Source organism: Myxine glutinosa, chromosome 7, assembly GCF_964187855.1.
Source record: "Myxine glutinosa chromosome 7, kmMyxGlut1.1, whole genome shotgun sequence".
Lineage (NCBI taxonomy): Eukaryota > Metazoa > Chordata > Myxini > Myxiniformes > Myxinidae > Myxine > Myxine glutinosa.
In genome coordinates, this window is record NC_136267.1 from 116,583,194 (window position 1) to 116,609,378 (window position 26,185).

The window sequence follows — 26,185 nt, forward strand, 5'->3', positions numbered from 1 at the left end:
ACCTGTTAGGTAGGGTGCAATGCAGCAGAGGGACATACTTATTTGTGTTTAAAACTGTCGCACTCAGGGTCAGGTTAATTGTAGAGGGAATTACACCTACGTGCCACACTAAGTAAAGTTTTATAGGCCCGGGACGTGCCTGGAGGATGAGGGTGCAGTGTTGCGGATTTGAGAATCCTGTAATTGTTGTAAATATCACCTTCGGTAAATAGTGTAATGATCCTTGTAAATACCTCCGTTGTGTGTAAAGGTCAAAGGTCGTCCCCTTAGCTAGTCCATGTACAAGCACGTAGGCCACCATATACCCTTATAAATAGTTATTTCCTTATTATGTGTATTAGCTTAAGGCTCTGTTTCCCATTAATTGACACTGCATTGCACCGAATCAGATAAGATAGAATCCCCTTTCAATTGCCACCATAAAACGCAATTGCCGGCAGCGTTCGCTGCCCTTTGGGTGGGATTATTGGCATCACCTTCACCCCAAGACTCCATTGAACACGAGGTCATCTCGGAGCAGAAGGTGGGAGGAGTCAGCAAAGCGCCAGGAACAAGGTGTGGCTTTGCCAACGCCTCCCCAAGGGGCGGGATCGGTGAGCCCTCGCGACCAATCAAGGCCGAGGCGAGCTCACCGATGGGCGTTTCCAACAGGCCGGCGGCTTGATCGCCACGCGCCTCATAAAAGGGGGTGGGGAAGGACTGCGGAGAGAGATGCGGAAGATGCGGCAGATGAACCACAGATAAGCGAGAGACCTCTGATGAGCTTTGAGTCCACCGCAGCTTTGAATCCACCGCAGCTTTGAATCCACCGCAGTTTTGACCACCGCAGCTTTGAGCTTTGACGGCAGTTGCGGCCGCGAAGCAACGCCGCGTGCGAACACGATTGAGGAGGGTCGGCGGCTGCTCACCTCGATCCGCGTCGTCACACCAACCGGACCCGCATCCTTCCCACCCTGTGATCCCACCTTCTCGTCCGTCCAGCCATCCACCTCCTGCCATTCATTTCTGCTTCATTCCCCATGTAAGTCTGATTGTCGTCTGTCCTTTGTGTTGTCCCTGGGAATAAGTAAGACTGTATAGGTAAGCTAGTATTGCACTGTGGCTTCTCCTGCTTCTGTCATTATTTTCGTATTTTTCCTTCTTCCTTGGTTTCTTTGGTCTTGTAAATATTAGTAATAAATCCCTATTCTTCCTACCTTGCCTTCTTTCCTTTACATCCGTTCTTCTTAGTGATTTCTCGATTGAGTACCTGTGGCGCGATTTTGGCCAACGTTTCGGAATCGGGTTAGTGAATGCTAATGACTTGAACTTCGGGTTGCTAAAAACCACTCGGCAACTAGACCATCTAAAACCGTGGTTCGAGCGGGAGTCCCTCCCCTGTTTCGCGGTCAAGAGTGGCACTCAGGTCCTTGGGACTTTTCGTAGACCAAATACCCTGGCTGCTCCCGACCGGAAGGAGCGTTGAGACCCCCAGGACTCACGTCAGTCAGTCACGGACAAGGGGATTAATCCCCCCTTGGTAAGGGGAAAAGGGGCCGACGTTGAGATCCATAACAATATAAATATATACAAACTTTATAACTGTTCAAAATGTTATTACCCAAATATAATGTGTTGGATTAATGGCCTAATCTATTGGAAAAGCATCAGCCTCTCCAAGCTGGGGAGTGTAGGTTCAAGCCTCATCTGGGTTGAATATTTTTTTTCTTCTTACTTTTTGAAGCATTTTATATCGTCTTGAACAATCAAAGGGAGGCGCAAAGCGCCCCTCCCTTTATATGGGATCGTTTCTCTGTATGCAACTTTAACCTGGGGACTGAAAATTCGTTTGTCGGCTTCTACTGGTAATATATATATGTATGTATATATATATATATATATATATATATATATATATATATATATATATATATATATATACATATATATATATATATATACCGTATATATATATTGTTACGTATGTGGGGGTAGGGATGAAATACCGTAGTGGAGATAGGAATGTATAGGTTTTAGCATGGACCGTGGACGCAAAGAAGAACCTCGGTGTACTAAGTAGGGAACCTGTCAGGTTAAGAGTGTTTAAATGTCACCACATGGAGGGTGGTTTTTGTGTTAAGTTAAAAAGGGCTTAAGGATTAATTCCCAGTATGTACTTGCCTCCTGTGATTTTCCCTTATGTTTTATTACAACTAAAAAGGGCCACCATTACAACAACCATAATCGCCGACAGTACCCGGACATTACGACCGGCAAGTACACCCCGCCCAGCCAAACATTCCCGAAGGATGGCTAGGCTCCACCTCAAAGGATCGTAACTGGCAGGCCATGCCCCGAGCTTCGTCATTGGGCCTTAAGCAGGCCGTGAGGCCCCGCCCCCGAAATGCATGATTGGTTGGAGCGACATCAACAAGGGAGAAAGGAGGGTGCGTCTCTCCTCCCCATAGGCATAGTTTGACTTCTCTATTTGGGGGGAGCGGGTGGGGCAAGGGCTTAATATTAATAATGGTTAGCTAGGTCTGACTTTCAAAATTACCATTTGTTAGTGTAGTTACAGTGTACGTGAAATTACAAATACAATTTACGTTCATTATTGTTGTGGTGGTTGAGCTTGAAAATGGTTGGATGTCAATGAAAGATAGTCTGTTGGGAGCCGTTGGTGAGACATGTGGATGGACAAAAGGACCACTGAGGCACTCGGAAACATGGTGTTGGGATGATGAAGTTGGAAAGAAGATTGACGAGAAGAGGAAGAAGTTCAAGGAGTGGCAGAAGACGAAGGGTACGGGGGCAGAAAAAGCAGAGCATGAAAGTTATAAGGCAGCCAAGAAGGCTGCAAAAAAAGAGGTAGCAAAGGTGCAGGAGGCATGTAGGAAAATGTTCGGAGAACGCTTGGATTTGGAAGAGGGTCAGAGAGTGGTGTTCAGGATTGCAAAGCAGATAGCGAAAGAAAGATGTGATGTGATGGGGGTGAGTTGCTTGAAGGATGAAGTGGGACAAATCGTTATGGACCCAGATGGAATTAAAGGAAGATGGAAGAGATATATGGAAATGCTGTTGAATGCAGAGAATGAATGGGATGGCAACATAGAGAGTAACCCAGTTTTAGGACCGGCAGAGAAGATAACCGAGAAGGAAGTTGAGGAAGCGATAAATGCAATGAAGTGTAGAAAAGCGGGAGGGCCGACGGGAGTTGTGGGAGATATGTTGAAGGCAGTGGGAAGTTGGGGAGTGAAGAGAATGACAGAGATCTGCAATCTGGTTGTGTAAGAAGGCCGCATTCCAGTGAATTGGGAACTGAGTACCCTCGTGCCTCTATACAAGGGGAAAGGTGACCCTCTGGACTGTGGCTCGTATCGAGCGATAAAGTTATTGGAGCATGGAATGAAGGTATTGGAAAGGGTGTTGGAGAGGAGGATAAGGAACAAAGTGAAGATTGACGAAAAGCAGTTTGGATTTATGCCAGGAAGAGGAACGACAGACGCGCTTTTTATTGTGAGGCAGTTGCAGGAGAAGAACATGGAGAAGAGGAAGAAGTTGTTTCTTGGGTTTGTTGATCTGGGGAAAGCATTCGATAGGGTTCCACGCGAAGTAGTGACATGGGCATTGAGGAAGTTAGGAGTGGAGGAATGGTTGATCAGAGTAGTGATGGCAATGTACAAAAGAGCGCGCACAGCTGTCAGGACGAAGGATGGGAACAGTGGTGAGTTTGAGGTGAAGGTGGGAGTGCATCAGGGGTCGGTACTAAGTCCACTACTATTTGTTGCTGTGATGGAGGTGCTGGCTTGGAATGTAAAGGAGGGTTTACTGTGGGAGTTGGTGTATGCAGATGATCTGGTGTTGATTGCAGAAAGTATGAATGGACTGAAGGAGAAGATGAACAAGTGGAAGGAATGTATGGAGACAAAAGGTCTGAAGGTGAATATCGGAAAAACGAAGGTGATGGCAAGTGGTAAAGCATGTGGTGAGGTGGAAAGAACTGGAAAGTGGCCATGTGCTGTGTGCAGGAAGGGTGGCGGAGTGAATTCCATTCAATGTACAATGTGCGCTGAGTGGGTTCATCAAAAATGTAGTGGTTTGAGAAGGTCATTAACCAGTGTGGCAGCTACATTCAAGTGTAAGGTGTGCACAGAGAGAGCTGCAGATGGAGGAAATGTTGAGTTGGATCTTGGAGACGGCGTGAAGCTGGAAGGTGTGAAAACATTTTGTTACCTAGGAGACATGCTGAATGGAGAAGGTGGATCAGACTCTGCAACGGTTGCGAGAGTGAGATGTGCATGGAAGAGGTTTCGGGAACTGAGTGGCGTGCTGACGAGGAGGGAAGTGTCGTTGAAGCTGAAGGGAAAGGTGTATGCTGCATGTGTGAGAAGTGTTATGATTTATGACAGCGAGACATGGGTAATGAACGTCGAGCAGCAACGAAGGCTGGAAAGGGTGGAAATGCGAATGGTTCGGTAGATGTGTGGAGTATCGTTGAGAGAGAGGAAGACAAATGATGAATTGCGAAAGATGATGGGAATAGAGCCTGTGATGGATGCTGTGAAGAGAAACAGTTTGAGATGGTTTGGTCATGTGTTGAGGAAGGATGAAAGTGACTGGTTGAGAAGAGTGATGGAAATGAATGTAGAAGGAAGTAGAGGACGGGGAAGACCGAGAAAGACTTGGCTAAAGATAGTCGAAGAAGAAATGCGGGCAAGGGGGTTAACAAGGGGAGATGCTGAAAATAGGGCAAAATGGAGAAGATTGTCATGGGGACCGCAAGGCTAACCCCAGCTCTTGCAGGGAAAATGGCCTTAAAATGCCTGTTGTTGTTGTTTGTTGTATTGTGGTGGTAAAAATCAAAGATGTCCACACCTACTCCAATTCTGAGCTTTAATACACTTGAATTCGACACATCTACAGAAAGGTATAAAACACTATGAAGCAAGCATTCTCAACCATTATAAGACAATGGCAACCATAATAATGCAATGGCAAGTACATGGCATATTTGTTTACTCCTTACCAAACTTGAAGCCAGACAATGCAGAAATGAATCCCATCCTCCCGACAGATGGTTATATGGACATTGAGCAGACGCGCGTGGACGGGTAATGGAACTACATCTTTAATGAGTGGTCAGGGTGGAGGGGCACTGCTCAGAGATGTATTCCATAGTTTCATATCAATTGTTACTCACATTTAAATGTGGGATGTTTTTATCTCAATTGTAAACTACTGAAAAAAATTAAGATGTGGGCATTGTCCCCCTGCCCCTCCCCCCCCCCCCCCCCAAACTATGCTGGTCCCCGCGAGAGGGCTCCTCCGTCTCTCTCTCTCGTTCTGGTGCTCGGTGCAGGCGGTCGCATTTTTGGCTCATGTGCGCTTGTGGAAAAAGGCTCTCTCTTGTTCTGGCCTGGGTGGAGGACGGCTGCGCTCTGTGCCATGTGCTCTGTGCCCTGAGAGACTTATCGGAGTGTGGAACGACCGGAGGAGGACGTTTTGCCACTGCTTCATGGCTCAGTGTGCTGTGTGGCGATTCACGCCATCTTGTGCACTCCCGCGCGAAGATTCGGGGACCGTTCACGTTCATCCTCGACGGAGCCTCACCAAACCATCTTTCTTTTCTTTTACTTTTCCCTGTGTCTGTAATTGTGTCTGAGTGGGGGCGCCTCAATTAGGAATTATAGTTTTACCTCAGCCTTCATTTTAATTGGTTTACAATTATTTTCATTAAATCCTTTATTTTTCCATTTCATTCTTGTAATGTGAATTTTGCTTGTCTCGTATTTGTGTTTGTGGATCGAGGAATAAACCCCGTGGCGGCCGTCTGTTCAGCTAAGGCTTCGGGTCCTTCCCATGTACACGAAAGATAATCCCGCGAAGTTCAGGTATACGCCTCAAAGTAACAACATTTGGCTATTCATCTGAGGCCGGTGTTCATCGGCCACGGATGTGACAATATATACACACATTATACCCCTTAAAAAAAAAAATTCTAACATGCTGGCTCAATGGCCTAATGGATAAAGCATCAGAATCCCAAGTTGGGGATTTTGGGTTCAAATCCTGTCTGGGTTGAATATTTTTTTCACCTAAATGTTTCAAGTCTTTTACATCATCTTGAATAAAGTTTTGTATGATGAACAAATGCATTTTGTTTGTATTTAAAATGTATCTTGTGAAAAATGCCAGGGGCATAGAAAAGGCCCCTTTATATAAGGGTATGTGCCATGTGGCAAACTATAGAAAAGAAGGAACATTCTATAGCTTATAGAAAATGTCGAACGATAGAAAAGAAGGGACAATTTAAAAAGCTCGTGTGCATGCTGTACTACCCTCGTGTTCTTTGGAGGAACCAAGTAATGCTCTAAAAAAGTTCATATAAAGGGGCGCCAATTTGATTCTTACACCTGCATGAAGAAGTAAAAGTATTTTATTTGCCAGATGTAAGGCACCTACTACTAAACTGCTGGTTTGTTTTCCGATTCGTGCATGTGGGGTAAAATAAAACTGTTGTGGACCATCAATTCCCCACATCTCTGGCTGATTCACCACATGTGGCAAGTGGTGACTGTATTGGACAACAGAGCACGAGAGGATAACATATGGACACTATGCAGAACATTTGCTGTATTTTGAGTTTGCTTAGGTTGCTTTAACTCAATCCCTTATCCTATTGAAGTCAGGACAAGTCTTCAGTTAAGCAGCAGCTCTATTCAATGATAATCCCTCAAACTCGCACAATGTCACAAAAAACTAACAATCATGCCAAAAAATAAAATAAAAACATCATGCACACAATCACAACATTACGTAAAACAACTATGTACATATAGGATTTCAGTTTCAGATAAAATTTTCACAAAAGTGGGGATTGTAAGCTGACAGATGGATGGAGTGAATACCAAATAAAAATCTCATGCCTGTCTCAACATTTGATTATGGTTGTACCGTTGCCGATTTATTTATTGATGCTCGGCATGCTCAATGTTTAAATCGGGGGAGTAATAAAACAAAATAATAGATACCGTAAACGTCAGTTTTTGAATAAATATTTTTAATCAAGGTGGACAAACAAACTGCTGGTCATTATTAATGTTGTTAATGCCGCTTATGTTGTAATCCACTTATTACAACTACATGCTCTGTATCAGGAAACGACACACCCAAGGCAAATTGGTTTGAAACATTAGAAGATGGATATGTAAACAAGGACATGCAGGTGTTACTCAACCAAAAACTGGACATAAACTGCAGGAGTAGAGAAGCTGTACAGACAACAAATGGTGGATATGTGAGCAAGTACTGCATAAGGTTTGCTCTAATACTTTAATAGTTAGAAGATTTAAACCTCTGTTTACACAAAAAAAACTAACACGACCTTGCTCAAATCCCCATCCCCCCCAGCCACTTCAACTAAACTTTGCCGCACATGTGCGATGGTGCCTTTCGAAAAGCCAAATTCGAAATTCCAGTCGAGTTACAGTTCCCTGCGATGGAGTAGCGTCAGCCAAAGTGGCGTTCCCAACTCGTGCGTGCCTTGTTGCACTCCATGAAGGAGCTTGGGACTCTGTTGGATGGATGAATGAATTCTTTCTTAAATGCGTTACAAGTACAAGAGAAGGGTCACACATAGTCATTCGGAATGACCTCCTGCAACAAGTGAGGGGCATAAGAGTCAACCATATAGTGAAGGGACTAACATCACATGGGGCAGGCAGTGCCATTATGAAAGTTGTTCATGAGCCAGCTGGGTTTATACCAACAATCCAGTCGTGGCATGACAGTTCTCCTGAAACCAACTCAACACCCACCTGCCTCCTCGCCCAGACATTAAGAATCCAAATCCTAAATATTGGCTTTTTAGCTGGATTTTAATCCAAAACCTCTGGGATTCCAATCCAGTGTCTTCACCAACAAGCCACCACTGTATCCTAGCTGGAATGGAATGGCAGAGGGATGTAATAATGGAGGTTTGACCCTGAAGTTTTGACTTCCTTTGACGTTATGAGATTCATAAGGACAGGAAAATACTATCAATTCCAACCAAAGCTTTAGAAACAATGTGAACATTCAAGGAGTTAAGTAATGTTTTGACTGTCATCATGCCAAGTAGGGTCATAAACAGAAAAATCTATATATTACGTAGACGTAATTCCATTTGTAGATTGCCTCTCAAGGCAGTCAAGCAAGAACCATTTTAAAAAACTTTAAACAGTTTGGCAAATTTGCAAATATTTTCTTCTCGATCTGCGTTTCATAAATATCACTCAGTCCTGGAGTCCGACAGTGAATGACCAGATGTCCTTGCCAGGAAATTTTAGCTCACTTTGGCCAAACATGTGTACGCCAATTTTTGTTTTTGCCTTAGACACCTTTGATTTGAACCCGCACATGGGTTCAATTGAATTTGCTCCAGCTGGAAAAAGAAACTGCAACGTTACAAAGAATCATTGTTGAAGTTGGCCGAAGTCGAGCAAACAAAATCAAATAAATATAAAGGAGAATTTATTACGAGATTACTTTGCAAATGGTACACTTCAAACCACTATTGCACAATCATAGGATGGAACAATAATAAACAGGCCTCGATTACACCGGTGATGCATCAAATTTGGGTTCAGATTTGCGACTTGCACTGCCTGGTCCAAAGTACCACGTTTTCGAGACAAACAAGCGAGCAGGTGCAAAGCATCAGATTCAATCTACTTCAGCAGCTACAACCTCGAGCACCAATTGTATCTTGCTGCGTGCAAATGCTTGGCTCAAGATTTCGGAAAAAGATGGGCCAAATAAAAGTACAGGTATTTGGAGGGAGGAAAATATTTATGAAAATTGACTGCTTGGAACCTCGTTGCAATGCGCGCAAATGTGGAGATGGAGCCGCACGCATTATTCTTCAATGCTGTTTGTTGCTCTTGGTAGTTATGTCGATTTCTGGTGGTGCAAGAGCAAGTGGCAGCATTAACATTTAGAATGAGTGATCAATGCAACTCAAATTTTCCTTCCGGATTTATCTTTGGCTTTAAACGATGAGGTGATCACCATTATCCGCCACATAAGCAGCGAGAGGCACGTACCTTGGGCCCCTCGACACGCTTGCGACGAACTGAAACAAAGGAATGGCAATGAGAACGATTGTTTTACGCATAGGTTTGCACTCTCTAAATGTGTCACACACACATTTGTCTAACATAAACCTCTTTCTAACCTTTTTGACGACTGACTCAGTCACTCACTCATATAAATGTTTAGTACTTTCTGGGTATATGATAAAGCTGAAACTTTGCAAACTGATGCAACTCAAAGCCAATATTCCAAGAAAAACCACAAAACTGGCCCTACATGTCTGTGAACGAAAATATCCAGAAACAATAGTCGACCAGTGCAGCTTCGCTCCCACTCACAAAGGGTCACGTAACTTTAGGCAATGGCATGTCACGTGATCATGCACAGACACGATTGTTTCCTAAGGAAGCGGTTGCTTCTCAGGTTTATGGAGGTAAGATTAGAGAAGCGTCTGGTGTTTTTTTCCTTGCTTACAGACAATGTAGTGTTCGGAAGACGTAAATATTTATCGTTTGCAGACAGTGTACAATGGTAAGTGTTCCAGTGCACATTTTATGTATTGCGTGTTTAAATATACCGTCAGACCTCTGTATCAGGCACCCTGGTTATAACAAACATTCAGAATGCGTTTCCTTCAGAAGCATATTTTCCCTTTATTCACGGTCCATATTCTGGAAATTAACCTGGATATATAGATATATATCCCAGCATGTTCAATGCAGACGCAAGGATGTACGTTTGAAATCCGTCATCAATATACAGATGAGATTGCCAAAATTAATTTTCCAAAATATCAAAATAAGCAATACTTTTATTATTCCCTGCATTTTTGCACTGCTCCGGTGGTGAAAGTGAAAAATAGGCTCTAATCCAAGGACAGAGCTGAGGAAAAGGGAATGGAAACACTCAGCTGGGCAAGGCTTGCTTTGACCCGCCTCATGGAACAGTAAGTGGAAGATGCTCGGCAAGCCAAAATTTAGGTTTTTTGGAAACTGAATTTATGCTTTGCAGTAGCGTTTGTCTTCTTAATCATCGAACAAACTATTAAAGCATGGAAAATGATTAAATGATTGTTGTACTGTACTGCACTACGTTTATCATCGGATCTGGAATTGAACCTATTACTTAAATTGTTACTATTCTAAATTTAATCAGTGTATAAAAAAAGGGTAGATGCTAACTTGACATGCTGATAACTGCAATTGGCTCTGTTGTTAGCATTGTGCGACAGGAGAGCAGCTACAAGAATATGGCAATTACTGTTTGTTTCCACTTTGGTTTATATGTTGCAGATCCACCCCTTAACGTTTGTCTTTGACTTCGAATCACAAACCCCACGTCTTAGCATTGCCCTGCGATCAGAATGTAAACAAGTCTTATTTTATAACCGGTGACAAATTTACATAAAAATATGATTATAACTGAAAACGAAAATAAAGGGCTCATTATAATCTTTTTGGATCTATTTCTTTGGATTTGGTATTTGGATTTTTTGGATCTATTTTGGATTTATTTGGATTTGGATTTTATTTTTTGGATTTTTGGATTGTCTTTTTTTTGGATCTTCATTGTTCCCTCTATCAGGCCTGGTGTTGGCTTAGTGGTTAGGGTGCCGGCTTGTGATCCAAGGATCTTGGGTTCGAATCCTGGTCGATCGTTGAATTAACACCAGGGGGGTTGACTCAGCCTGTTCATCCTTCAGAGGTTGGCAAATTGAGTACCAGTTCACTGGTAATTCCCTGTGCGTTGCAAGAGGCGACCAACAGGGTTGGTGGCAGGAAGGGCATTGTTGCAAGAGGCGACCAACAGGGCTGGCGGCAGGAAGGGCATCCGGCCACAAAACATCGCTTCAAAAAGGGGACCACGGTGCCCGAAAAAGGCCAACCCCTGCTCTGTGGGGGAAAATGGCCTCTAAAGGTGGTTCATTATAATCTTTTTGGATTTTTTTTTTGTACAAGATCTGAGGCTCTTAGTAGAGACACAGCACACATTTCACCCATTTGGACATACAGACGAACACACGAGCCATAACACAAGACTGTTAGATGAGACAAACACAGCCACTGAGCTTGGAAAAAGTGCTGTCACTTCCTGGAGCACTCCAAGTAGCTACCAGCAATGTCACAAAAATGGCTTGGTGGGGATTTCCTGAAGAATTTCCTCCTTTTCATGGATGCCAACCCATGAGGATTATTCGTGCTTTTATCCTTGTAAATGCTGAACAACAAGCAAGGAAGCAGCACATACCATTTTAAAAGCCTTTGGTATGACTCGGCCGGGGTCTGAACCACCGACTTCCCAGACTCGGAGCGGACCCAACTGCCTCCGACACCATAAACGTAACAATATCAACTACGTACATAACGACAAATTAACGTGTGGTGTGGCTGAGGGTATCTTACGCATGTCATTGTTCTTGGTCACGGCAATGGCGGCTCGTGTCCTGGGGCCCTGCTGCATAAAGTGGTATCCAAACTTGAGCAATGATCCATTATGTTCCAGCAGCGCAGCCATCTGCATCTCTACACGATCTCCCAGCTGCTGATGCTGAGAAAGAACAACAATGTTTGAACACAGTTGTTATAAGATGTTATATAAGATGTTAAAGATGTAATATAAGACGTTAAAAAGGCCACACAAGGTTACATTCTTAAACGCAAGCCAATTTATGTCTTCAATAATGTTTAAGGGACACTGACACAATCCCACCTGCCTGGGCATAATGTTTAGGATCCCAAATTTCATCAATGATACCCAATAAAGGTGTCAAACTGGACGCTTTAACGCTCATTTCATGCATTTCAATAGCTATGCATGTTACGGATCCGTCACTTCCACCCTTGTTGTTATTATACGCTTGTAGGATTTTTAGTTTCAGGTAATATTGTTGTTAAGATTTTTGTGTGAAATGGAGATGACTTTAGTAAAAGGTAAAAATCAAAGTTTGTGGAGAAAAAAGAAAAATGCGGCAAAGAACCGGAATGAGGAGGAGTAGGAGAACAGCCATGATGGAGATACAGGCGTGAATCGCGTCGAGGCTTCCCGGGAAAGGGCTTGTCTGGGACATCATCATATATTGCGAGTGCAATTAAACCTGTGTCTCAGGTGTTATCACCAAGTGCGAGTCATCATTGGAGAAATCAAGCGCCTCCATTACGGGCCTATACGCCATTTTGTCCTCGAAGAAGAAGAGGCTGTCCACTTGGTGCATCATGTTTTGCCGTTTGGATTTCCGTATCGACCTCATCATGTTGATTGCCGTTGGTTTACCTATTGACACAATTCCCATATCGACCTCTCACCTCGTAGCTCCTCATAAACAGTTGCGCCAATACCTGCCCATTGATTTGCCGTTCTGCACGACCTCGACCTTCAACCAGCGTGGAGATTTTGGGGAATGTTACATTCCACACACATTTGGCGTATCATGAGTTCCTTGCTTTGAGAGCATTGAGGAATGATGATGGTACCATCATATGTATTGTTCATATGATGCAAGTGACATTTTCATTGTAATTTCTTTAATAGTGTTATTATTACTCCCGCCAGGGAGTAATGCATTCGATCATGTCCATCCATGGGTGTGTGTGTGTGTGTGTGTGTGTGTTCGTATGTTCGTGTGTTCGTGTGTTTATGAACAAGATATCTGGAAAAGTTCTGAACGGATTTGGATGAAAGTTGGTGGGATGATTGCCCTTGGGATAGGAAGAATTGATTAGTTTTTGGTGAAGCTCAGGATATTATTCCGGATCCAGGAATTTTTTGAAGGATTTTTTTACCATTGGAAGATAGGGCTCAGCAGCGGCCACCCACAGCGGGAGTATGCGCTCTACTGAGTGGCGTTCTAGTTGTGTATGTGAGAGTTGTTAATACAATTACTTGTTTTGTTATACAAGTGCATTGGTGTAGTTTTACCATGGTTTATTAGAAAACGCAAAATAGCAAATCTTTCTGCCGTGTTCCTGCTCCAGACTCTGAGGTGCATCGTAACCAGGGTTTGGGGAGGTAATACGTAACAGATACCCAATAAAGGTGTCAAACTGGATGCTTTAACACTCATATCATGCATTTCAATAGCGTTCCAGAATTGAATGTTGTCATTTAGCAAAAAGTGTAATCCGAAGAAGCCGCCAGAAATCACGTAGTCAGTTGAAGGATGTTTCTCAGGTTGGGTATTGGAATGTTAGCTAGACCTCATACAAAATAAGTATTCATACAAAAAGAAATTAAAAGATTGGCCAATTTTGGTAACTTCCGACCAGTTCCAAAAAATACAAGGAAATAAAAATATTATAGATTTATATAAAGAAGCAACGCAAAGAACGGTCAAACACTCCAGCCTTTGATGGTGTGGGGTTGTGAGGTGAGGAGGGGGGTAATGGGATAGTATTCAATCAGAATATACCAAAGGAAAACAAACAAAGGGGGACAATATGGCAGTGATAGAAAATATTCCCTTTTATCACCATAATTTCCTCAAAATAAAACAAGAAAGAGCAATCAGAGATTGCAGATCCTCGCCAGGACATGTTTTTAGTGTTTTTAAGGCTTTTGTGTTAAAACAAATAGAGCAGCTGAACCATGTAACCGATTACGGAATCATTAAAAAAAAAAATCTGCACCAATTTATCCTGAGATGACGCTCAAGAAATTTCAACTTGATCGGATGGAGTTTTGTACTTGTTAAATTATGACGTCATAATGGAGGCATCTATGACATCATCACTAACATATGTTATTCCCCATGGAAGGTTCTTTACAATGAGCAATGTCTCAATTTTTTCTATGCAGTGCTTTCGGAGATATTTTTGGTGCATCAGGTGGTCGGTACTAAGTCTACTACTATTTGTAGCTGTGATGGAGGTGCTGGCTCGGAACGTAAAGGAGGGTTTACCGTGGGAGTTGTTGTATGCAGATGATCAGGTGTTGATTGCGGAAAGTATGGATGGACTGAAGGAGAAGATGAACAAGTGGAACGAATGTATGGAGGCAAAAGGTCTGAAGGTGATCGCAAGTGGTAAAGCATGTGGTGAGGTGGAAAGAACTGGGAAGTGGCCGTGTGCTGTGTGCAGGAAGGGCGTCGGAGTGAATTCCATTCAATGCACGATGTGCGCAGAGTGGGTTCATCAAAAATGTAGTGGTCTGAGAGGGTCATTTACCAGTGTGGCAGCTACATTCAAGTGTAAGGTGTGCACAGAGGGAGCTGCATATGGAGGAAATGTTGAGTTGGATCTTGGAGACGGCGTGAACCGGGAAGGTGTGAAAACATTTTGCTACTTAGGAGACATGCTGAATGGAGAAGGTGGATCAGACTCGGCAACGGTTGCTGGAGTCAGATGTGCATGGAAGAAGTTTCGGGAACTGGGTGGCGTGCTGATGAGGAGGGGAGTGTCGTTGAAGCTGAAGGGAAAGGTGTATGCTGCATGTGTGAGAAGTGTTGTGATTTATGGGAGCGAGACATGGGTAATGAACCATGGGTAATGAACGTCGAGCAGCAACGAAGGCTGGAAATGCGAATGGTTCGGTGGATGTGTGGAGTATCGTTGAGAGAATGAATGAAATGAATGAATGATCGTTTTTTAAGGCCATTTTCCCAGCTAGAGTGGGGGTTAGCCTTGCAGGCCACCATGACAATCATGGTTCCCTGTTTGAGGAAATGTTTTTATGGCCGGATGCCCTTCCTGACGCCAAACCTTGGTTGCCTCTTACAATGCGCAGGGATACCGTGTACCTATTCTAAATCAGGGTACACACCGGGATCATTCATCCTAGCAAGCTGGTACTAAATTTTCCGACCTCGGACGGATGGCAGGCTGAGTCAATCCTCCCTGGTGTTAATTCAGCGATCGACCGGGATTCGAACCCAGGATCCTAGGATCCCAAGCCGGCACCCTAACCGCTAAGCCAACACCAGGCCCAAAGACAAGTTAACTTAACTTAAAGTTGAGAGAGAGGAAGACAAATGATGAATTGTGAAAGATGATGGGAATAGAGCCTGTGATGGATGCTGTGAAGAGGAACAGGTTGAGATGGTTTGGTCATGTGTTGAGGAAGGATGAAAGTGACTGGTTGAGAAGAGTGATGGAAATGAACGTAGATGTAAGTAGAGGACGGGAAAGACCGAGAAAGACTTGGCTAAAGGTGGTGGAAGAAGAAATGCGGGCAAGGGGCTTTAACAAGGGGAGATGCAGAAAATCGGGCAAAATGGAGAAGATTGTCATGGGGCCCGCAAGGCTAACCCCCGCTCTCGCAGGGAAAATGGCCTTAAAATGCCTGTTGTTGTTGTTGCTTTCGGAGATATAGGTGCAACGTCTTTCGGTTTTTCCAAGATGGCGCCCATACCACATGACCTATGACGTCATAATTATCATTAAACGATTCTATGGTGAAAATTTCCTGTCAATTGGACCAACGGTTGCAGAGGAAATCATATTTTTTTCTGTGCGGACAAACAGACAGCCAAGACAGACAGACAGACAGACAAACGGACTCAAATGCAATACCCTCTCCTCTGGCGAGGGTAACAAGGTACACAAATCAACGAAACAGGAGATTTTCTGCTGAAAAACGTAGTTTGACTTAAAATAAAAAATGGAGGACTTAACGAGTATCCATTACCAATTAATAAAGGGGTGAGGGCTATAACGAGCTTCATTTCACCAGTTGGGGGAGGTGGGGAGACTTCAATATTACAACACAGAATCCTGAAAACAAACACTGAATGAGTACCCAGTACAATGGGAAGCATCCAAATTATCATGGAGTATGGGTCCCCACTATAGACCGGTGCCCCTCCCTTGGAAGCAATTATGTGCAAGGTTCTTTGTGTCACTGATAGGCTGGCAGGATAGCCTAGAGGTATGGGCACTCCCCTCTGAGCTGCTCGGCTGCGTTGGGGCCCCGGCCCCGATATAAACGGTCGCCCCGATGCTTCTCATGTGGGGCGATACATCATTATGCACTGTCCCTCGGGTGAACATTGAACTGGACGTCCCGTCTTCCAGCATTAGTTGGCGTACATTAAAGTTCTCAGTGTCCCTCGCAAAGAATAGGTGAGCTATTGCCGGCATGATGGACAAATTCCAAATGCTTGCTCTAACTTACAGGGGGCAATGCATCAGCGGCACGACTGTGCCCGTGCAAGAACTAATACTAAACCACAGCCACGCACTGCATCCGAACGACGACCATGTGTCATTGGCATCTCTCACTAGATGGCCAAGTCACTTTCTCACCAATCAAAGGATAGATGGTGGACTCTCAACCTCATTTATAATCACTCCTCCTGACCTCTTTAATCAATCCATCATCCCACACCTGGTTACTCTCCTCAATTACGGGCTGAAGCCTCACCTCCATTCCTTCAACCCTCTATTCTTCTATTTGTGGAACCGATTTCCCTGTAATTATTGCCTCGTGTCCCTCCCTCCAGTCTTTCAAATGTTCTGCTCATCGTCACAACATCCTTTCTCCCATACCCACCCCTACTCTCTTGAACTCTCGCAGATGCCCACCCATTCCCTCCTCCTGATACTTTCCTTTCTGCCACTCATCCACATTGTCCCACTGCCCTCTGTCACTCAGCTCCTCCAGCAGCCTAGATTTCCGTTTGTTAATTTTTTTAACGCTGACAGCAAAAAATAAGAAAGTTTCTTTGCATTATAGGGAAATAAGGGATTGGGACGTTTCTTTGCTTTGCAACTGGACCTGACTGGAAAGTTTCTTTGTATCGATTCTGCAACTGAACCTGACGGCATCAGCCCACGGGTCCTAAAATGCTGCTCTGCCGATCTTTCACTCCCTCTCTCTGTTCTCTTCACCCTCTCTTTTCCTCAAGGTCATCTGCCATCAGCTTGGAAATCTGCCAACATCACCGCTTTACACAAAAAGGTGCAAAAACATATCCTAGCAACTACAGACCAATCAGCCTTCTCCCAATTATCAGCAAAGTCATGGAATCCATCATTGCTTCGGATATGAAATCTTTCCTCTTCTCCAACGGCTTGATCTCCGATCATCAATTTGGATTCAGACCTGGTCACTCTACTCTGGACATGCTGCTTCTGCTGTCTCAACAATGGATGGAGGACCTCAATGGAAAACAGGAAATTAGAGCTGTCTCCCTTGACATTTCACATGCCTTCGATGCGGTCTGGCACCCCGCTCTGCTCACCAAACACTCCTCCTATGGTATCCATGGAAATCTCGACGCATAGCTTGCAGACTTATTCTCTGGTCGTAGTCAACGTGTGGCTCTGAATGGGTTTCTCTCATCTCCTTTTCCTGTTCAGGCTGGAGTTCCCCACGGCAGTGTTCGGGGCGCTGTGCTTTTTCTGGTCTTCATCAATGATCTCTCTGACTCTCTTGAAAATCCTCTCTATCTCTTTGCTGATGACTCCACTCTCTGCCGCTCCATACCTCATCCCTCAGATCGGCAGTCTGCAGCCTCCTCACTCTCTGCAGACCTGGACAAAATCACAGACTGGTCAAACAAGTGGAACATGTCTTTCAATCCTGACAAATCTCACACTCTTACTATGTCTCTCCGAAAAGACCAACTGGACAACCCTCCCATCCACTTTCTGAACAATCCTCTCCAAGAAGATCTGTCTCTCAAGCTTTCGGGTCTCAATATCTGCCATGATCTTTGTTGGGAAAACCACATTTCCAAGCTGGCCTCCAAAGCCAGTCACCGACTGGGCATCCTCCGTCGTGGGAAATGCTTCCTTGGCACACCTGAGCTCCTCACCACATACTAGGCTTTCATCCGCAGCTCAATGGAATACTGTTCTCCCCTCTGAGCCGGTGCTCCTGCCTCACATCGAGCTCGGCTTCACGCTGTTGAAACCTAAGCTTTCAGAATCATTGGAATCTCCTGCGATGAAGCTAACTCCGAGGGCCTTTCACTTATTCACCGCAGGCAGGTTGGTGGTCTTTTTGTCTTCTACCGACTCCTCTCTGGCCTTGCTCCCCCAGCTCTATCTGTGCTCTGTCCCCCAAATATTTCTACAGGTCGCACAAGATCTGCCTGCAACCCTCTTATGGTTAAACTGCGAAAATCAAGACTCTCTGCTCACCTTCACTCCTTCATTCCTCTTTTCTCCCGCCTCTGGAACAAACTCCCTCACTCTCTTCAATCCCACTCCACCCTCCAGGTCTTTAAAACAGCTGTTCACCACCATCTCTTTTCGTCCCCCATCCAAAACCTTGATCTTTTCTACCCCCGTTAATTCACCCCAGATCCACTTTTTTGAAATCCCAACTTCTTTCCTGGAAGTCCTTGCAGTGTCCTTGTGTTTTATACTTCTCCCACCCCCACCCCCCCCTTCCCACGCTTCCTCCCCCCAAGCCCTCTCCCTCCCACAGATCTCCCGATGTCCCTGCTCTCAAATGTTGTGTTTGTGTGCTTCCCCTTCTATCCCCACCTTGTCTACCGCTCCCCTTATTATATATTTTGTGTGTCTGTTTGATTTTTTTGTGCGATAAATGTTAGCTCTTTCACGAGCCTCGATCCTGTATACAAAAAAAAATAATAGTCCAGCCTTGTAAAGATGTAAAGAAAAAGAGTGAATTGAAATTTAACTTTCAATATTAGCCAGGATATAGTCATGATCAACTGCACTGTAAAACTCTTCAAAGCTTTAAAAGCCTCTTCTTCTTCTTCTTCTTCTTCTTTATTTAAGGTTTCAACAAGGGAATGAAATTTATCAGAAGCGACAGTTAATTGAACGAACCTGCCATTTGCTCTCCTTTTACATTTTCCACCAAACAAGGGCCAAAGCCATTCTAATTGCATTTGTCATGAAATCTTCAAGGTAGCTTGGGCCTCTTTTGAAATGTCACCTCTTTATTAATACTAGGGCATGCCCGTACTATATCTATATCTAAAATTATATCCCCCCCCCTCTATTTACATGAAATGGTTTGGTCCAAAGCGAACGGCTTGCGAGTACGGTGACAATCCCCCCCCCTCTATTTACATGAAATGGTTTGGTCCATTCGCAAAGCCAAAGCGAACGGCAGTTACGAATCGCAGTTACGATGAATCGCAAAGTAGTTTTAATTAGTTTTAAAACATAGTTTAACGGCAACATAGTTTGCCGACGGGAAATAAATGAATACGCTCTCAAATGTGCCATCCGAGGCAGAGTCTGTTCGCCACGTTCGGCACACGTGATAGCTCGCTGCTCTCTGATTGGTTGAATCGTTTTTTGGACATAGGGCATGCCCTATATATATATCTAAAAGTATATCCCCCCCCCCCCCTCTATTTACATGCAATGGTTTGGTCCAAAGCTAACGGCTTGCGAGTACGGTGACAATCCCCCCCCCCCCTCTATTTACATGAAATGGTTTGGTCCAAAGCTAACGGCTAGCGGAGTTTGGTAAAGAAATCGCCATAGCGTGCACAAATGCGCAGGAAAGCGAAAGAATCGCAAATTAGTTTTAATTAGTTTTAAAACATAGTTTAACGCCAACATAGCGGCAACATAGTTTGCCAACGTGAAATAAATGAATACGCTCTCAAATGTGCCAAAAAAAAAAAAAAACGCTACCCGTACGCTCTACCCCGCCCGTACGCCCGTAAACAAAAAAAACAACGCTCTTCGCTTCCGCCCTTCGCTCTGACTGAATTGGGAGAAATAATGCGCATAAGAAATCGAGAAATTATTATTTTCTCCGGAAGAAATCGAATTACGTACCGTAATGGCGCACGCGCTGGGCTCAGCATCAGCTCGCTCTCACATCGGCCACGCCTACGCAATAACGCGTTCTGTGATTGGATGCCGGAAGTGCAGTCCTCACTGTCCGGAAGGTCGCAAATCGCAGTTACGATGAATCGCAAATTAGTTTTAATTAGTTTTAAAACATAGTTTAACGGCAACATAGTTTGCCGACGGGAAATAAATGAATACGCTCTCAAATGTGCCATCCGAGGCAGAGTGTGTTCGCCACGTTCGGCACACGCGATAGCTCGCTGCTCTCTGATTGGTTGAATCGTTTTTTGGACATAGCTCGGTAAGTAATTGTCCGATTAATATGAAACCTTGAAAAGGCACATCCTCGGGTCCCCAGCAATATACCTGGCAAGTTTCAAGTATATCGGACCGGTAGTTGTCGAGAAACAGCGGTCACAGACAAATAAACAAACAAACAAACATACACACAGAGATTACTGGAATTATAGATAGATGCTTTGTCCTTCTAACAGTACACAGTCATAATAAGTGTCACGAGCGCTTGTAATACCTGCGTCCCAATCCCTTACCTGGTTGTCGACACGCAACTCCATGATACTATCGTTGTTCATGACCGCAAGCAGCACGGCCAGGATGCCACGTCCGGAGATCAAGTTTGACTCTATGTTGAGGATTTTCAAGGTTCGATTAATCTTCAACATTTCTGCCAAAGCCTGTGTGCCCAGAATAAGTTGAGAAATTGCTTTTCAAATGACATGTTTATAGTTCACTGGAGACATGATTATATCTAATATATACATCATATCTAGATAAATAATGTCAAGGAAAATGGAGGAAGAGGAAGAGTTGAAATTGAAAAATATACTCAAAGGACAAGTCGAATAAAGTGTGATGGGCCAAACAAGGATCAGTAACAACTTTGACTCACATAAGCCATGGCCTCGTTGCATCTCGTGCCAACAATGCTGAAGCTTTTCACATGTGTATTGCTCGTCAAAGCTTCGGCAAATTCCTTCATCATGGAGGTGGAAATATCCTGAGGACCATGCATTTTTGTTGGGTGATACATATTGATGTTCAACAATTTCAATGGTGACAATTCTTACTAAAATCAAATCAGACATTCAGTGAGAAACGTTAAAAAAAATAACTGTAATACAACAGTTGCCAAATGTAGATGATTGTGTTGTACAGCTTCTCCCACTGCGAATGATCACCAGGATGTTATTGAGATTCACGTCCTCCAGTGCCGAATCATTTTTCTTGATCCTTTCCAAGGTCTCTTCCAGGTTGGTAGGGTTTGGCGGTTCGTCTGGAACTGCCTTGTACTGGTCTGGTTTCACAACACCTACAGGCAAATGTTTATTATTGGTGTCATAGCTTAGTCAGAAATAAAATAGTACATTTGGCAATAGAAGGAGACAATATAATCAAAATTTAACCTTTCACCTCAGGAAATAGCTTTGGACCTGGAAAAGCATTTATTTATTATTTTGCAATTGCCGATTCAGAGCAGCCTCGCGTCACCAATGGTCGGGAAATTGAAACGACCCACCATGTGACCTCAGAGTGGTGGGATTGGGTACATCTGACCCAATGGGTTTGGAATCTCCCGTAATCCTTCCAGACCCCGCAAATAATGTCTGGGGCCCATGAGCGGCGGTTGTTCCGGGCAGCCAGTGATTTTAAAGTGCATGCTTTATGGGATGCTGCGTACGTAATACGTTTATCGAGCAACGCTCTCTCTCTCGCAAGTTCGTACAGGGGCTTTGCGCGGCTTCGTCTCTCAGCAGCCGATGCTCCCAGCAGACCTCCCACAAGCAGTCCATCTCAGCCAGACCCCACCAAGCGCCGTCTCCAACCCAAGTCGACTCTGTGAAAAGGCTGGCGCTGGCGCTTATATAACGCGCTTCAAGATCAATGCGCGCGCTTGGAAACCACGCCCGCCAGCGAGATCACCTCAGCCCAGGTTGGCTGGTAAGGGCTTACCGGCTCCGCCCTTGACGGCGAGTTGACAGGGCCACGCCTTGCTCTTGTTGTTCCGCCGCCTTTTTCCTCGGGCCAACCGCATGGTTAATGGCGTTGCTTGGGCGGAAGCTCAGCGAGGCAGCGAACGCTGCTAACAAAAGGCGTGTGATAGAATTGGGAGGGACAAGGCACCGTCTGTAGGGGCGCGTAACGGTGCCGTTTGGAGAGAGCGATTGGAAAATGAGCGAATGGGGCCTATCTTATTTGATTAATGCAATGCAGATTCAACTATTGGGAACACGGCCTTATCTAAAACACATACTAATGAAATAACTAAAGTTCCTATGGTGGCCTACGTGTTGCATATGGACTAATTAAGGGTGCGACCTTTAACCTTTTAATAATGGAATATTTACAAGTATTATTTGCAAGTGAGGGTTTTAAAACCGCAACACTGCACCCTCCTCTCCTCCAGGCCCATAACGAAAGGGCCAACTTTTAACTTAGTGTGACACTTAGGTGTGGGTTACCCTCTACTTTTAACCTCACCCTGAGTGCGACAGTTTTAACACTAAATATGTCCCGCCTGCTGCGTTGCATCCTATCTAACGGACTCATGCCCACAGACTAACCAAATTGCGGAATTATTTCGAAACTACACATTTAGCCGGTGGGGAGCATTATTTACAGCACACTAGTTATTTACAAACTGTCACCCAGGACCTGTCTTTTGTGGGAAACAAGAAAAAGATGTTTTGAGAAGAGGAAAAATCACTGCACTGCACTGCACCGATACACCATACCCACATGCACCAATAAACAAAAGGCACGAAAAGCACCATCCAAGCACCAAAATACAAAAAATGCAGAAAAAGCACCAAGCATGAAAATGCACCAAACACATTTTAACATAATAAATGGTGTCTTCTTCTTGCTTGTCTGCTGGGCCGATGCTTCTGGCTGTCTTGATCTTCTTCTTGATGTTATTTATAATAAGAAAGGGCACAAACCGTGTCTGCTTTTTATTATTTCTGGCCAGCAGGCCAACTCAGGTGGTCCACCTGCATGGCATGGAGGCCACTTTGAAAACAGTGGTCCGCAACCAGATACCGCGGGCAACCATGGTCGGTCCCAGCAGAGACGCCAGGCCACAGAACGTGTGGTCCATATGGTGGTGCCAGGCCACAGAACGTGTGGTCCATAAGTGGTGTACCAGTGCAGGCAGGCAGGCAGCAAGGGTGCAGGCGCACAACTGCAGCACCTGCACACTTTCCCTCGGGCACAAAATAACAAGGGTCCGTGAGTGGGGAAGGAAGGACAAGCAGATCAGCGGGCAGGGGTGCAAGGGTACACATCAAAACAAGATAATGCAGACATGAAGGGCGCGGGAGAGCGAACTGAGAAAGCTCGTCCCTAGCGTTCGTCAACCCCCCATGTCACCTACTCTACCCTTGCCCTTACCCGTATTTACACACTCTATACCTTTACAAATCCATCTCTACGTCTTGTCTTTCCCATTCCCTCTAATACCAAATTCATCATCAATCCCTCCTAAGGAGGAAGGGATGGAATCACAACACAATGTCACACTCCGTCATGATGCGTCTTACATTCTCCAAATATCTGCCAAAAAATGTGGTGTGGAGTTTCATCACCCAGGTGAGTGGATGCGGATGGTGCGAAGAGACTTTCATCCCATCTATCCTTCTAATTGACATTAATACATTACACTACCCGGGGTCTTACCCTGCCAATCCATTGGCCATCTTTACTCTATGCGGTTCTAAAAACCAATTCCCATTGAACATACTGTGGCGCTCACCAATTTGGGGTCTCACTCCCCCGATTTTTCCTTCTGTGCCCTTGTACAATTTCAGTGCTGGGTCGTGTGGCTCACCAGCAGGTCCGCTCACCTGCACACCTCCGCTACTGTACGTCGCCACCCGAGCTTGCCTAGCTCCATCACCCTAACCTACCTGGGGAAGGCCCTCCCTGGCGCTTACCCCCACTACTGCCCTCCATGGCATCGGGCTACCCGGGTCCTTCTCCGGATCCTCGGGCCCCATTGTGCTCCCAGAGCCTACCTGCGGCCTCACATGGCCGACAGACTACCAGTGGCGGAGTGCTCAACTAACCATTCGTACTAACAGGCCACACGCCCAGCCATTCCATACACTCATGCACCCAACAAAACACTTCTGTGCAACTACCCGCACCACAGACGTCAATATCCAACCACAATTTACCTACTCCCTCTACCTAACTTTAACCTACCCTCCCCGGGTATTCGTGAAGGGGTCCATCCTTCCCCCATCCACTCCTTCGCACCATACACTCCACTCCACGTATTCCACACTACTCACTCCACACCATTCATTCCACACACCTGTACTTCACTTGCACATCATGCAAGTCAAACACTCAACACACACACACACATCACTCTCGAGCATTGCCTTATTTGCTCAGCACTACCAGGAACTTCCATTCCAATTCCTCATTTCCTCACCAGCACTTCAAGGAATCTCATTAGTTTTTCATTTAAACTATACCACAAACACACTGCATCATCTGGCTATCTATTTTCCCTCTAAAACTCGTGCTCCCTGTCATCCCTTTATACTACTGCACATCCCACGTCGTTATCATCCATCTACTCTACTCTACGTCCCCACTAAAGGTACAATAGTCACTACTTAAATCTTGGTCACCTATAGTCATTTCTAGATCCTATACATTATCCTAACCCTCCCGGGCTAGTTTTCACCGCCACCCTATAAACTATAGCTCATGTGCCCAAAGGGATGTGAGGGATGGTAGAGCTACCATCCCTCTACATCACTATCGTTAACACTATTACCATCAGTCTACTCACTACGAGCCTCTCGTGCGGGAATACACTGTACTTGCAGCTCAGCTTCGAAAAGCCGGCTATCCATGCAGTCCCCTGTTGGTTGGGTCCGTCCGGCATTTACGATTCAGGGGAGACGGTTTTGTCGGGCCAAGGCTCCAAGCACCATCCCTACGCAGGGCCTTTCACTCCCATGCGCGGTGGCCCAGCCTTGCCCGGCCGGAGCGCCGCCACCGCAAGGGGGCGCCGCTCCGAACCCTCCTACCTCCCCTCGAACCAGGCCGGTCGCCTTGCCTGGCAAAACACGGCACCGACCGTGCAGGGCGGAGCCCGGCCCGAATCGTGCACGGCGCTCCGTGCAGGAGCGACGCGGCAACGACCCTGGCCGGCCTCCGCAGCACACAAAGCGCACCATGCCCAGAGAGCTCGGGTCAGCTATAAGTCGGCCTAAACGCTGCCCCGGTTAACGTCGATGCTCCCCTCGCATGCTCACATTCACACGTGATTCTTCCCATACTCACACATCCAGGTGTCTCCATACACTCTATACATACCATGCATTCCTCTCGCGCCCATTCTTGCGCATCCATCCTACCATTCGCACACTCTTTTACACACCTCTCTCACGCACCTTCTTGCACACACTCTCCCAGTACGTACTCCGTACCACTCACGGGTGTGCACTTTGTTGCACACCCACTCAGCGCACACCTACCCACAGGTGTGCAATCCCCTATCACACACCCAATCACACGCTCTGGTGTGCTCGCCCGCACACGCTCCACAACCAACTCACACTCCGTGTCGCACTCTGCACACATTCCTCTCTCTCTCTGTGTCGCACTCTCTGTGTCGCATTCATTACACATACACTCCGATGTGCACTCGCTCTCGCACTTGGTATCACACTCTCGCTCCGGCGCACACTTTTCTCTCACATGCACGCCATTTCCACTCACGCAGCGTACAAAGGACCTTCCACGAACGCCCGGGTGCCGTCTGGATCCCAAGCGCGCGAAAAACCCTCTCGCGCCAAATACCTTTGCGCCAAATCTTTTAGCACCATATACAGCCCGACTCACCTTGGCGCTTCCACCTCTTCGCTCCACCACCTGCAAACTTTCATTCTGGTTATTAAGCACGGCATCACGATGCGAATCCAGACTTTGTGTGCATTCCATCCCAATCTCCGATTTAATCTCTATGCCTGCCATCTCTTGAATTCCAATTTCCACTATTGGTTCGATTTTCTCCTTAAGCTCGATGACCGCCAGCGCACATAACATTCCCTCTACTTCGGTGGTCGCTGGCTTCCCCATACCCCGGGTCACGATTTCTACCCCAGTCCACGTGATTATGCCTTGCTCAGCTTCGCTCAACTCGCGCTCCTCTAGCTGCGTTACCTCGTCGCATATGACTGCGCTCCTCCCGCCCAACTCGTGGTCTCTGTCCCTCTCAAATTTCCTCGTCTCATACCTGGCCTTGTCCCTCGCTAACCCCTCATTTACTTCCCGGGCTAGGCCATTTACGTCCTCCAATTGTCCCCCTAATTGGCTCTCTAATCCCCCCAATTTGACTTCTAACCCCCCAATTTGACTTCCCAATTGCTCCCCCA

The 26,185-nt window shown here is 45.5% G+C and overlaps 1 protein-coding gene across 6 annotated transcripts in view; it reads right to left on the bottom strand.

Annotated features, from left to right (window-relative positions):
* Positions 1-8,473: 8,473 nt before the first annotated feature.
* The window catches only part of LOC137431529 (tropomodulin-1), a 55,512-nt gene continuing 37,800 nt past the window's right edge, over positions 8,474-26,185 (bottom strand). For all 6 annotated transcript variants that reach the window (XM_068122939.2, XM_078782175.1, XM_068122941.2 and 3 more), the window contains 6 exons: positions 20,969-21,099; positions 20,680-20,787; positions 20,321-20,464; positions 11,454-11,598; positions 9,063-9,091; positions 8,474-8,919 (listed from right to left, as the gene is read on the bottom strand). In XM_068122939.2, coding sequence (XP_067979040.2) covers positions 8,908-8,919; positions 9,063-9,091; positions 11,454-11,598; positions 20,321-20,464; positions 20,680-20,787; positions 20,969-21,099 — 569 coding nt within the window. In that variant the 3' untranslated portion in view covers positions 8,474-8,907. The remainder of the gene's footprint in view (positions 8,920-9,062; positions 9,092-11,453; positions 11,599-20,320; positions 20,465-20,679; positions 20,788-20,968; positions 21,100-26,185) is intronic.